General features: G+C 27.6%; 3 protein-coding genes, 1 long non-coding RNA gene and 1 pseudogene across 4 annotated transcripts; 4 read left to right on the plus strand and 1 right to left on the minus strand.

Annotated features, from left to right (window-relative positions):
* Positions 1-1,167: 1,167 nt before the first annotated feature.
* Positions 1,168-4,309, plus strand: LOC101265571 (probable glutathione S-transferase). The gene is made up of 2 exons (XM_004246333.5): positions 1,168-1,649; positions 2,302-4,309. Exons 1-2 carry the CDS (start codon positions 1,341-1,343, stop codon positions 2,644-2,646), a joined length of 654 nt encoding a protein of 217 aa, XP_004246381.1. The 5' UTR covers positions 1,168-1,340; the 3' UTR covers positions 2,647-4,309.
* On the plus strand, positions 3,981-5,259 carry LOC100134894 (glutathione S-transferase-like protein). The gene is made up of 2 exons (NM_001247849.1): positions 3,981-4,310; positions 4,895-5,259. The coding sequence occupies exons 1-2, from the start codon at positions 4,002-4,004 to the stop codon at positions 5,237-5,239; spliced, it is 654 nt and encodes a 217-aa protein (NP_001234778.1). The 5' UTR covers positions 3,981-4,001; the 3' UTR covers positions 5,240-5,259.
* A 1,955-nt stretch (positions 5,260-7,214) lies between these two features.
* LOC138338332 (uncharacterized) lies at positions 7,215-9,145 on the minus strand. Its single transcript, XR_011211796.1, has 2 exons — positions 9,034-9,145; positions 7,215-7,944 (listed from the first exon to the last, which is right to left on the minus strand). It is a non-coding gene; the product is annotated as an uncharacterized lncRNA (long non-coding RNA).
* LOC101267048 (probable glutathione S-transferase) lies at positions 8,076-9,261 on the plus strand (annotated as a pseudogene).
* Positions 9,262-10,112: 851 nt separating this feature from the next.
* On the plus strand, positions 10,113-11,441 carry LOC101265268 (probable glutathione S-transferase). Its single transcript, XM_004246332.5, has 2 exons — positions 10,113-10,540; positions 10,704-11,441. Exons 1-2 carry the CDS (start codon positions 10,232-10,234, stop codon positions 11,040-11,042), a joined length of 648 nt encoding a protein of 215 aa, XP_004246380.1. The 5' UTR covers positions 10,113-10,231; the 3' UTR covers positions 11,043-11,441.
* The last annotated feature ends 1,375 nt before the right edge of the window (positions 11,442-12,816 follow it).

The raw sequence follows: 12,816 nt of genomic DNA on the forward strand, positions 1-12,816 counted from the left end.
ATTGCTCAATTCGTTTTGTGTTTAGATTAAAAATTCTATAAAAAGCTCCTTTAATTTCTAATTATATCTTTGAATTATTATGAATTTTCTATTCATGTAACTGGGTCAAGGTAGATAATTGCCGGACAATTTTTTTATGACCTTGTAACTAGCTAGGAGAAGAACAATTTTATTGTCATGTTTACTATTTTCTCACATGAATAATTTTAGGATAAATAATTGTCATCTTAATAAATTGATCACCTACGGAATGTCAATTTTCAATGTTTCATATTTTTCTTAGATCTTATGATTTTAAACATGTCATGTGAAAAATTGAAACTAAAGAATTGCTAAAAAAGAAATAAATATTTTTTTTTAAAAAATATTCCTTTATAGAAAATAAATAGTATTTTCTACTAAATTTTCTTTAATTAAATGTCTTGAAAAAGAGACAACTCTTTTAAGTGTTACGTATTATTAGACATTTCAATAATTTAAAGAATTCGAACTCACAACTCTAGCACGGAAAATATTCAATTTCCATGACCCATTCCTTATACTAACTTATCAATCAGTTTTGTTAGGAGTTCATAAGATAATATTGATAATATTTTTATAATTTTGTAATAAATATAAAATTTACGAAAAAGTTCATATATATTCGAATAAAATTATCCCATTATTTATTTGATTTAAAATTTGAATTTTCGTTGGAATAAAATTCTTCGTCCGAGAGAAAAGTATCTTAGCTGTTCACATGCTAAGGAACTAGGAAGTTTCGCCTTTGGTGGGCCAGTGATTGTATATTTTATTATTTAATATATATCAATTTCCTCATCAAATTGAAAATGAAAGATAAAATCAACGGTATTTTAATTGTTAATATTTTCAAATAATATTTTTTAATTTTGTTTAGTTTTAAAATTAAAATACATCAAATATATTAAAAATTCATTAATTTTATATGGCAAAGCACGCTACATGAAAAATTAAAAAAAAGGCCATCAAACAAATGAAAAGGAATATCGTTCGTAAAATAAATTATAAATAAAAATAAATTGAATAAATTAAAAATATAAGTATATTTTTAAAGAGTGATTTTTCTATCCACTAGATTTGACCAAAATGTTGGTGACATGAGCGCACAAGTCATCGTTATTATTGTATTATTCCTAAAAAAAAAATAGGGAAGATGTTCAAACAAGCGTCTAGTTAGTCAAATATAATTTTTAATATTAAAAAATTGAATAGTCAAACAAGAAAAACATTAATATATCCCTATTTTTTTCCTCTATAAATAATAAAAAAGACTATACACCAAGGGAGCCAAAAAAAAAATTGAGAACCAAAGTTGAGAGATGGCAGAAGTGAAGTTGCTTGGTCTAAGTTATAGCCCTTTTAATCATAGAGTTGAATGGGCTCTAAAGATTAAGGGAGTGAAATATGAATTTATAGAAGAAGATTTACAAAATAAGAGTTCTTTACTTCTAGAATCAAATCCAATTCACAAGAAAATTCCAGTGCTAATTCACAATGGCAAGCCCATTTGTGAGTCTATGGTCATTCTTGAATACATTGATGAGGCATTTGAAGGCCCTTCCATTTTGCCTAAAGACCCTTATGATCGAGCTTTAGCGCGTTTTTGGGCTAAATATGTCGATGATAAGGTATATTGCTTTTAACTTATTCCAATTGATTGAAAATTTTGTTTTAGTTACATTATTATACCTAAATAATGAATACCATATTTGATAGTTGATTTTGAGGTAAGTTATTTATGTAAAAAAAATATATATATATTTGATTTTTGTGTAATTTAGAAATACATAACTAATACATGTATAAGTTATGAAGAAATTTATGTATATTGTATAGGGAAATGCACAAGTATCCCCTTAACTTATGCATAAGTACCCACAAGAAATTTTAGAGACACACTTATACTATACTAAGGTCCTATTACCTCCTGAACTTAATTTTATAAATAATTTTCTACTCCTTTTCGATCTATATGACACTATCTTGTGGGCACAGCGTGTGTTGACATTTTTCTTCAAACTAGTGTTACATAGGCCGAAAAGGGGTAGAAAATTATTTATAAAATAAGTTCAGGAGTAATAGAACCTTAGTATAGTATTAGTGTGTCTCTGAAATTTCGGGCATAGGTTGAGAAGGTACTTATGCATTATCCTTATTGCATAACTATTTTATGTACATAGATTTTATCATAACTAATTAATATATTATTAATACCTGCATAACTCTAATTAGCTATCAACAACGAGTCGACGACCCTTACTAAGTTTGTTTGTTGGGCAGGGGTCAGCAGTGTGGAAAAGTTTCTTCTTCAAAGGAGAGGAACAAGAGAAAGCTAAAGAGGAAGCTTATGAGATGTTGAAAATTCTTGATAATGAGTTCAAGGACAAGAAGTACTTTGTTGGTGACAAATTTGGATTTGCTGATATTGTTGCAAATGGTGCAGCACTTTATTTGGGAATTCTTGAAGAAGTATCTGGAGTCGTTTTAGCGACAAGTGAAAAATTTCCAAATTTTTGTGCTTGGAGAGATGAATATTGCATCCAAAACAAGGAATATTTTCCTTCAAGAGATGAATTGCTTATCCGTTATCGAGCCTACATTCAGCCTGTTGATGCTTCAAAATGAGTACACCTCAAATGAATTTCAAGATTTTGTGTGGCAATAAAAATTGGATTTTTCTAAATTCAATTGAAATATATTAAAGTTGAATGTAATAAGATTTATCTTTATTTCACTAGTTAATATAATTTTTGGATACACAAATGAGTAAAAAATATTGTTAAGAGACAGCGAGCTTAATACGCTATTTTATCTGATTTAAAAATTTAAATTATTTAAATTTTATTCTAATTTGATACAAATTTTAAAAAGATAATAACTTAATTTTATAGTTAAAGCAGGAAAAAAAAAATTGATCCTTTGAACCCATCTCTACCAACATCATTAATTGAGTAAAATTGGATCAAGATTTTAAACCGGTCTATGATTGGGACTTATAAGCCTGGCCTTAGTTAATTTGCCACCCTTGTGGCTTGAGTGAGGGTCGGCCGAGGCCGGTCATGAGTCAAAATAATTTAAAATGGAGAAATTAAGCAAATATTTTATAAATGTAAAATAATTATAAAAATATTAATTTTTTTATGTTTGTACCTTTATTAAAAAATTACACTATATACACGTTAATTAATTTCGCTTAATTGATACTAACTCGTATTATGTACTGTATTGATATCATTAAGACGAATAACTTCACATAATTGATACATAATATATATATATAAGTTACGTATTGTTTGTAAATTATTTTTATTAATTAAGTTAGTTGATGAAAATGATACGTATTGTTTGTAAATTATTTTTATTAATTAAGTTAGTTGATGAAAATGATAACTATCCATTATTTATTGCTCCCTTCCTTCCTACCTATATGTTATTTATTGCTCCCTTCCTTCCTACCTATATGTTGTTCTTATTAGAATAGATGATCCTTTTTAATATTTATCATTTCATATAATTAATGCATAAATAATAATATATTTATTTTTTTTAATCTTGAAAGTTATTATCTTAAAATTATACATCTGATCAACATTATAGGAAAATTTAATAATTAATTTATGTTCATTGACAATTAATTAAAATAAATCTATTTATATTTATTTATTAAAAAATTGACTATAAGAGAACACTAAATAAAAATACATAATAAACTTATTTAATTTTTTTTAAATTTTTTTTAAAGATGTAAAATCTAAAATGATGTGATACGAACAACACAGATGACGAATATAGTATAAAATGGTGACTTGTATATGTGCCATTTGTTAAATAAAATATATATGTAAGAGTCAAAACAAATTACTTTTGGAAACATCAATGCACCTTCTTTTTTTCATATATAAAAGAAGACCCTAGAAGAGGTCACAACCACATACAAATTCCCTCAATTAGTAAAGCAAAAACACAGCTTAAGTTGAAAGATGGCTGATGTTAAGTTGATTGGTTTATGGTATAGTCCTTTTAGTAGAAGAGTTGAATGGGCTCTAAAGATTAAGGGTGTGGAATATGAATATATAGAAGATGATCTACATAATAAAAGCCTTTTACTTCTTCAATCTAATCCAATTCACAAGGCAGTTCCTGTGCTCATTCACAATGGCAAGCCCCTTTGTGAATCAAGTGTCATTCTCGAATACATCGACGAGACATTTGAAGGCCCTTCCATCTTGCCTAAAGAACCTTACGATCGATCTTTAGCTCGTTTCTGGGCTAAATTCTTCGATGATAAGGTATATTGCTTTCATAATATATTTACTTTATTAGGTCTTATATATGATTTTTCATAAACTTATGCCACTTGACTGTAAGGAGGAGAGGGGCTTCATAGCAACTTTCATTCTAAAGGAAAGCGAAGAACCAACCTTTAGTCAATAGGAGCCCTACTTTCCTCTTTCCGACCTCATCACTTCAATTCAAGGGCAAACCCATTTCCTAGTCACTGGGCTGAGTGCACCTTTGGTACTTAAATAGGACGAGCAGTTTGATAGTGACTTCTTTCGTTTGGTAGGGCGACGAAAGGCTACTTCAATGACGGAAACAGTCGGAAACTTGAGAGGGTTGCCTTTGGAGAAGCGTTTGCCATATGTATAAGTAAAATACACTGAGAATTTAACACATATAATACATAGATAGACTCGACTTGTAATAAACAAATAAACTTAGTACACACATCTAGACATCTTATTTCAACTTTGTGTCAATTATATTGAACATTGGTCACTTGAATTGTCTAAATATGCATTTTTCAAAGTTAAAGTGCTTGCTTACTTACAGATTAAGATCGAATTTTAATGTATGTTTATGTATTGTGTAGGGGCTAGCAATAAGGAAAAGTATATTTTTCAAAGGAGAGGAGCAAGAGAAAGCTAAAGAGGAAGTTTATGATATGTTGAAAGTTCTTGATAATGAGCTGAAAAACAAGAAGATTTTTGTTGGTGAAAAATTTGGATTTGTTGATATTGTTGCAAATGCTGCAGCCCTTTGGCTAGGAGTTCTTGAAGAAGCATCTGGAGTTGTTTTGGTGACAAGAGAAAAATATCCAAATTTTTGTGATTGGAGAGACGAATATTGTACGCAAAACAAGAAATATTTACCTCCTAGAGATGAATTGCTTGCCCATTATCAAGTTTACATTCAACGTGTTACTACTTCAAAATGAGTACATGACCTTTAAGCTTATTTCATGATTTTGTGTGGCAATAAAATGGAGATAATGGATTTAGGATGAGTTTTTGTTGATTCAATTGAAATTAATTTTGAATTGAACTAGTGATAACAAAAAGAATACGCACGTTATATGATTTATCTTTGTTTCGGTTAATATAAATAAATTTTGAGTTAACGTATTTAATAAACATTTTTCATTCGTCTCTCTTTGAAAAATTTGCTCGTTATCTCGCTCGCTATTCTCTTTTGTCTATATATTTGAATTTATTATAATATGAGAGAAAACTATATATATCTATAACATATAGATACAATTTTTTCAACCTAATATTAAAACTTAACTATATATATCTATAACATATAGATACAATTTTTTCAACATAATATTTAAACTTTTAATTCAATTTGGTGGTTGGTACAGTAATTGTACAACAATTATTTAATTACTCCATTAATTTTCTCATCGATTTGGAAAGAACAAGAACTGACTCGTGACTCAGAATGACTAATTGATGTGAAAGCATTTTTATATTGGCCTTCTATATTTCTAGGGATTTGAAATATAATCATATTTAACTTTGTCTTATTATCATTTGATATAAAATTTAATAATATAACATTTTTATATAATTTTAAATTAAATAAAAATATATTAAATGTACATATCAGAATATCTAATTTACAGACTTAAATATACTATCTAAAATTAGAATTTGAAAAGTTCCCACATGGGGCATCGAAAAAAAAATAAGATATATATATATATATAACTTTTTTTTTCTCAGTAGAATATTTAAAAAAAAAGTTGAGAAGAAGCAAAGACATTTTGAAGTAGGGGTGCGTGAGTCACCTAGAGAAAAAGTAGGCTAAAATTTACCTGGCTATTTACATTAATTTAATACACGTATGCTTAATGCTTTGTATTTAAATTATAATTTATTTTACTTAATTTACATATATTTTATTTCATTAAATTACTTAATAATAATAATAATAATATTAATTTAATATAAATATTTCGTGCGAGTAAGTTTATTTTCAAAAAAGAGATAAATATTGATGTGTATATCTTTAATAATCTTGATTTTTAAATGAAAACATCTTTATATTTGTTAAAAAAAATCAAACTCCTGTACAAAAAACCAACTAAGCAAAAATATATACTTGAGCTAAATGATGATCAAAATCATCGGGTTTGATAAAGACCATTTCACGGAAAAAGATATCCAAGAAATCAATAATTGAGCTCCAAATTTTAATCTAGAGGGTAAAATTTGGTCAGAAAATTAAAAAATTTATGATATTTTTTTAATTTTAAAATAAATTAATTTTTTAGTACTTTTTTAATTAAAAAATATTAAAATTAAAACGATAAAAATATTTTTTTTTAAAAAATAATATAAGTAAACTTTTATTCTGATCATATTTTCTGACCAAAAAAATTTTTCCTAATCAAAATTACAACCTCATAGAGTATCTAATATTTCCTTCAGTAAATATCACATTTATATAATTTTATTTAAATAATTTTTGAAATTTTAACTCTACTAATAATAGTTTTTTATTTTTTAAAAAAGCACTACTAACAAAATGATTTGTTGATTTATTTTTTAGAAAAAAGAATATTACTAACAAAATGAGTACTTAATAAAACATAGTATCCCTTTTATGTTTTGAATCTTAAGATAACATTTATTTTGAGATAATATTTTTTTTTCCCAAAGATGTAACACTTATCTTTACATAGAGGAAATACCAATAATAATATTCAAAGTCTTTAGTCAACATGGAAACATTACTAAATTACAAAACTAAGCTGTCAAAGAAAAATCAAGAATATAGCGTGTGGTGTATGCTAGAAACTTCCACACTAATTAACGGTAGCAGACCCCTAATTTTTATCAAGGGGTGTCAATAGTCATAGTAAAAAATATAATTATGAGCATAGAATAATTAGAATTCATGACTTTTAAGAAATTTTCACAATACTTTAATTATCAAATTAAATATTTAATTTGAATCAATAGGTTTCAATGCTTACATGTGTATCTACTAAACCAAAATTTAATATGTAGATATAATGTATTTTTCGACGAAGGGATGTCACTTGACACCCCTTTTGGTAAAGATGGGTACGCCACTGCTTATCAACATGGGTTGTGGTATAATAGTGAGTCTGTTTCACCATTAATCAAAGGTTTCAGATTTTAGGTCTTGGTATAGGTATGCAGAAAATCAGAGTCCGGAGCCTAATTGCTATAAAATATTAACAAAAATTTCAAAACGGTATATAAAATTTTATAATAATCAAAACGGTAAAATTGTTGGAACAACAACGATTTACTTCACCGAAAAAAGCAAAATCGCTGCTACTACGTGATTTTTTTTAAAAAAATTTAAATCGCTACCTAGGCAGCGATTTTCAATTTTGTTTTAAAGTTTTTTTTTTGTTGAAAATCGCTGCCTAGACAGCGATTTCCATTTTTTAAAAAAAATTAAAAGAAAAAAAAAACTTTTTTTAGAAAAATCGCTGCCTAGGCAGCGATTTCCATTAAAAAAAATTAAAAAGAAAATTTTCTCTAGGCAGCGATTTTTAATTTTTTTTATATATTATTTTGAAATTTTTATTAATATTTTATACTCTTTAGGCTTTGAACTCAAGGAAATCCTATTGAAAGCACCACTCTTAAATGAGTCCTGCATAGCATAATCCAAATTTAATCAATGGTATAGACACCGAACACGAGAGAGAAAAAAACCTCAATAAAACAAGACTAAACCTCAAGGGAGAAAAACCACACAACAATTCCCTCGAATATTATTGTAAAGATTAGAAAAAGTTAACCAAAGTTGAGAGATGGCAGATGTTAAGTTGCTTGGTCTATGGTATAGCCCTTTTAGTCACAGAGTTGAGTGAGCTCTAAAGATCAAGGGTGTTGAATATGAATACATAGAAGATGATCTATATAATAAGAGTTCTCTACTTCTCGAATCCAATCCAATTCACAAAAATATTCCAGTACTAATTCACAATGGGAAGCCAATTTGTGAGTCAATGGTAATTGTTGAATACATTGATAAGACATTTGAAGGCCCTTCCATCATACCTAAAGATCCTTATGATTGTGCTATTGCTCGTTTTTGGGCTAAGTTCCTTGATGATAAGGTAAATTTTTTTTTATAGTTCTTCGTTTCAATTTATCAATGGCCGTATCTATTAAGATAAAAAATTTCTCTTATTTTTATATAGTTTTTGAATATATAACTTTTTTTTCTCGTCAAACAAAATGAAACAGGTAAATATATGTTCTTTTAATTTTTGTCATGACATAGGTTTATATAAGATATATAGAATCTTTTATAATAATATTGGACTAAGACAAGCTTAAATATAAGTATTACAATCACTCAATCAGCAAGAATTCATATATTTAATTACAACCTATTTAGGACTGACGCTAGTTATTGTTATTATATTATACAACCTAATTTTCAACTTGTTGTCCAGATGCCACCAGTAGGGAAAAGTTTCTTTTTGAAAGGAGAGGAACAAGAGAGAGCTAAAGAGGAAGCTTATGAGATATTGAAAATTCTTGATAATGAGTTAAAAGGACAAGAAGTACTTTGTTGGTGACAAATTTGAATTTGCTGCTAATTTTATGGGAATCTGGGTTGGAGTTTTTGAAGAAGCCTCTGGACTTGTTTTGGTCACAAGTGAAAAATTTCTAAATTTATGTGCTTGGAGAGACGAATACATCAATTGTAACGAAAACAAGAAATATTTACCTCCAAGAAATGAATTACTTGCCCATTTCCAAGCTCGCTTTCAAGCTGCTCCTAAATAAACATTTTTACATAAAATAATTATAAATAGAATAATAATTATACTGTAAGCTATCCAAACATACTATGTTTTCGTATTTTGTCATATGATTATACTAGATAGATTATTATTATTATTGTTATGTTGCTATCTCTTTTTTAATAGAAGTGTGGTGTTATTATTGCTGGTTAGTCAAGTATTATACATTAATTATTCAGATAATTATTTTTTTCTATCGAATTGACTAAAGAAAAGAAGAACTGTTGGGTGGAGTATAAAAGCATTTTTATATAATTAGGAAAAAGAAAAAAATTAATAGAAAAAGCAAACAACATTTGACGAAAATGTGGTGACATGAGCACATAAGTCATCTAATTAGGAGGCTTCTCATGTTAAGCATGGTCCGAAGCATCATTACTGCTAATTATTCTAATTATTTCATTATATAAGAATGTACATAAGAATTTAGCCAAAATGTTTCGCAAACTCTTGTGTGATACTCTTAGTTCAGATAGAAAACTCATATTCTTAATATTCAAATTAGGATGAACATAGATAGCGAAAAATCAAAGACTTAACATGACTTTAAGTTTTTAAGTAGTTATGCTTTGATTTGGTTAGCGAAAGATCAAAAACTAAAACATGACTTTAAGTTTTTAAGTATTTATGCTTTAATTTGGTTCATATTTTATTTTTTATTTGCATCAAAAAATGTTTTAAGAACATCAAATAAAATTGGATAAAAGAATCAAATCAGACTAAATTAATCTGATTCAAAGTTCGATGCACATTTTTTCAAATCCAAACAACTATCCCTAATTCAAATATGAAACTCAATAAACTAGATCTCTAAATTTTATCTGATATTCTTTTAATAATTTTATACTCTCAAAAGTTTTGTGATAATGTCAACAACATAAAATACAAACAATGACAACATTATCGGATGCATTCAATAAAGTTTATTTTCAAGTATCTTGGTCGATGTTGGATCATTATTAAATTACAAAAATTAAATTGTTAAAGAAGAAACCTTATTGCATTTTCTTGATTGCTAAGGAACTTCCCTAATTTTTCCTCTATAAAAGAAGTCTAGACATCAAGGGAAAACAACACATAAAAATTAGTAAAATATAACAAATAGTTAACCAAAGTTGAGAGATGGGAGATGTTAAGTTACTTGGTCTATGGTATAGCCCCTTTAGTCATAGAGTTGAATGGGCTCTCAAGATTAAGGGTGTCCAATATGAATTTATAGAACAAGATTTACAAAATAAGAGCCCTTTGCTTCTTGAATCCAATCCAATTCACAAAAAAATTCCAGTGTTAATTCACAATGGAAAGTCCATTTGTGAGTCTATGGTGATTGTTGAATACATTGATGAAACATTTGAAGGCCCTTCCATCTTACCTGAAGATCCTTATGATCGAGCTTTAGCTCGTTTTTGGGTTAAATTTCTTGAAGATCAAGTAAATTTACTTTATTTACGTGTCATATTTTACAAGAATCCTTTTATCTTATCGTAAATTTACTATATGCCAATTATAAAAGATGTTGAGAATCTCTAGTATTTTCAAACTTAAATATCTATATAATGGAGATTTATATAGTCGACCCCACTTTGTTGAACAGATTGCGGCCGTGGGGAAAAGTATCTTTTTGAAAGGAGAGGAACAAGAGAGAGAAAAAAAGGCAGCTTGTGAGATGTTGAAAATTCTTGAAAATGAACTCAAGGACAAGAAGTTTTTTGTTGGTGACAAATTTGGATTAGCTGATATTGCTGCAAATGTATTGGCAATTTGGCTTGGGGTTTTTGAAGAAGCCTCTGGAGTGGCTTTGGTTACAAGTGAAAATTACCCAAATTTATATGGTTGGAGAAATGAATATTGCAATCAAAATAAGGAATATTTACCTTCGAGAGATGAATTGCTTATCCATTTCCAACCTCGTTTTCCAGCTAAAGCAAAATAAATGAATTTTTTAAAAATAAATAAATGAATTTCAAGAATTGTGTGATAATAAAAAAATTGAGATGGATTTAGGACATCTTTTTGTGAGTTCAATTGAAAATGATTTTGAATTGAACTAGGTATACGTAAGCAAAGAAATATTTTTAAAATGTATGGTTGTCACAAGATTTATATATCTTTATTTCATTAGTTAATAAAGATCTTTGAATTCATGTAATGAATAAAAGTGAAGTCATTTGGTATGGTGTGTATGAATAATGTAAAATATGATGTATTAGTAATGATAATATTAGCTATGTTTGTGTAATTATGTTAAGATTATTTTTTATTTAGTATTTGATTTGGTGTATTAAAAATAATGTACATTGTATGATTTCTAAAAACATTATTTGTTTATAAAGTATCCTCTACAATACAATGGAAATAATGTGGAATACGTTTTGATGAACAATTTTGCCTTTAGTGTTGGATTTGAAAGTGATTAGACGTTATGCGAAAGATTATAATTGCAAATAATATAATTGATAAATTAGATGACAAAAATCATACTAAAAACTAATGTTATTATATGAAAACTGATATAAAGAAAAATATTAAAATAATTGAGAGATTAAATCTCCCAATAAACAAAACTACTAAACGACTACTTTGTGGATTCTATTGTGTTATGCTATGAGAAAAAAGATTTTCAATTTATAGATCTCCAAATTTTTCCTCTAAGAAAATAGTAAACCAAACATGAAAAAATATAAGAGAGTGAAAAAGTGTACCATATTGAATATTATTAATATATAAGGCTAATTCATCTATTATTTTTTTCTAATATGCTCTATCAAACAACTTCAAGGTGTCTTTAATTAGGGTAAACACCATAAGTTTCACTACTTTAGGAACTAATTACTTCCCTTCACATTAGTTTTCAATACTATGTTTCTTACCATATTTTGTGGGCTGGATACATGTATCTGGCTCTTCGATATCTCAGATACATCTAATTATGTGTGTTTAAATACGAAATGTAGCTGAAACGCATCAATTTAGAAAAATTCATCAATTTTTCCTTGATATATCTTTTCGAAAAAAATTCAAATATTACAAATTTCTCCTCCTCACCCCTTTGTCTCTCTCTTCTCTTCTTCAACTAGAGAGCGTCGTCTTTGATGAAAATTCCACCAAATCAGGGATGTATTTAAAACTTTCAGTCATGTATCTATTACTATTTGTAGTGCTGGCAATTTAAGCCCACTTTTCACTGACCCGCCCAAATAGTTCATCAAATATGTGTTGAAAGAGTGATTTTAAATATGTGTAATATTCGGGCTCATACTCATAACATTAAAATATGAGTATATTATGGGTAAACTACGGGTCATATATGGATATTGCAAGTTTTCTCCAAATTTTCAAAAAACCTTCCGTTGCCAACTTATAAAACCCAATACCAACCCCCAACCAATCCATACCCTTCAAATGTTAAGTTTGTTTTTAAAAAATATTTTTAACTTCAAATATTTATTTTTCGCCCCTCCTCCCTCCTAGTCCCCCATCAGCCCCCCTCTCCGCCAACCCCAATTTTATTTTTTTTTACTTTTATAATAAATAAAACTAAATGAAGCATTTTCAACAGATTTCATCTAAAAAAGACAAACTATTTATTCATGAAATATGGGTAAATTAATATTTTACCCAATCAATTTATTATCCAACCTACATTTACCCATATCAAATATGGGCGGATTGAATGATTACCCAGTTTATATTTACTCATTTTCAAA

The sequence above is a fragment of the Solanum lycopersicum genome, chromosome 9 (assembly GCF_036512215.1).
Source record: "Solanum lycopersicum chromosome 9, SLM_r2.1".
In the NCBI taxonomy this organism is placed as follows: Eukaryota; Viridiplantae; Streptophyta; class Magnoliopsida; order Solanales; family Solanaceae; genus Solanum; species Solanum lycopersicum.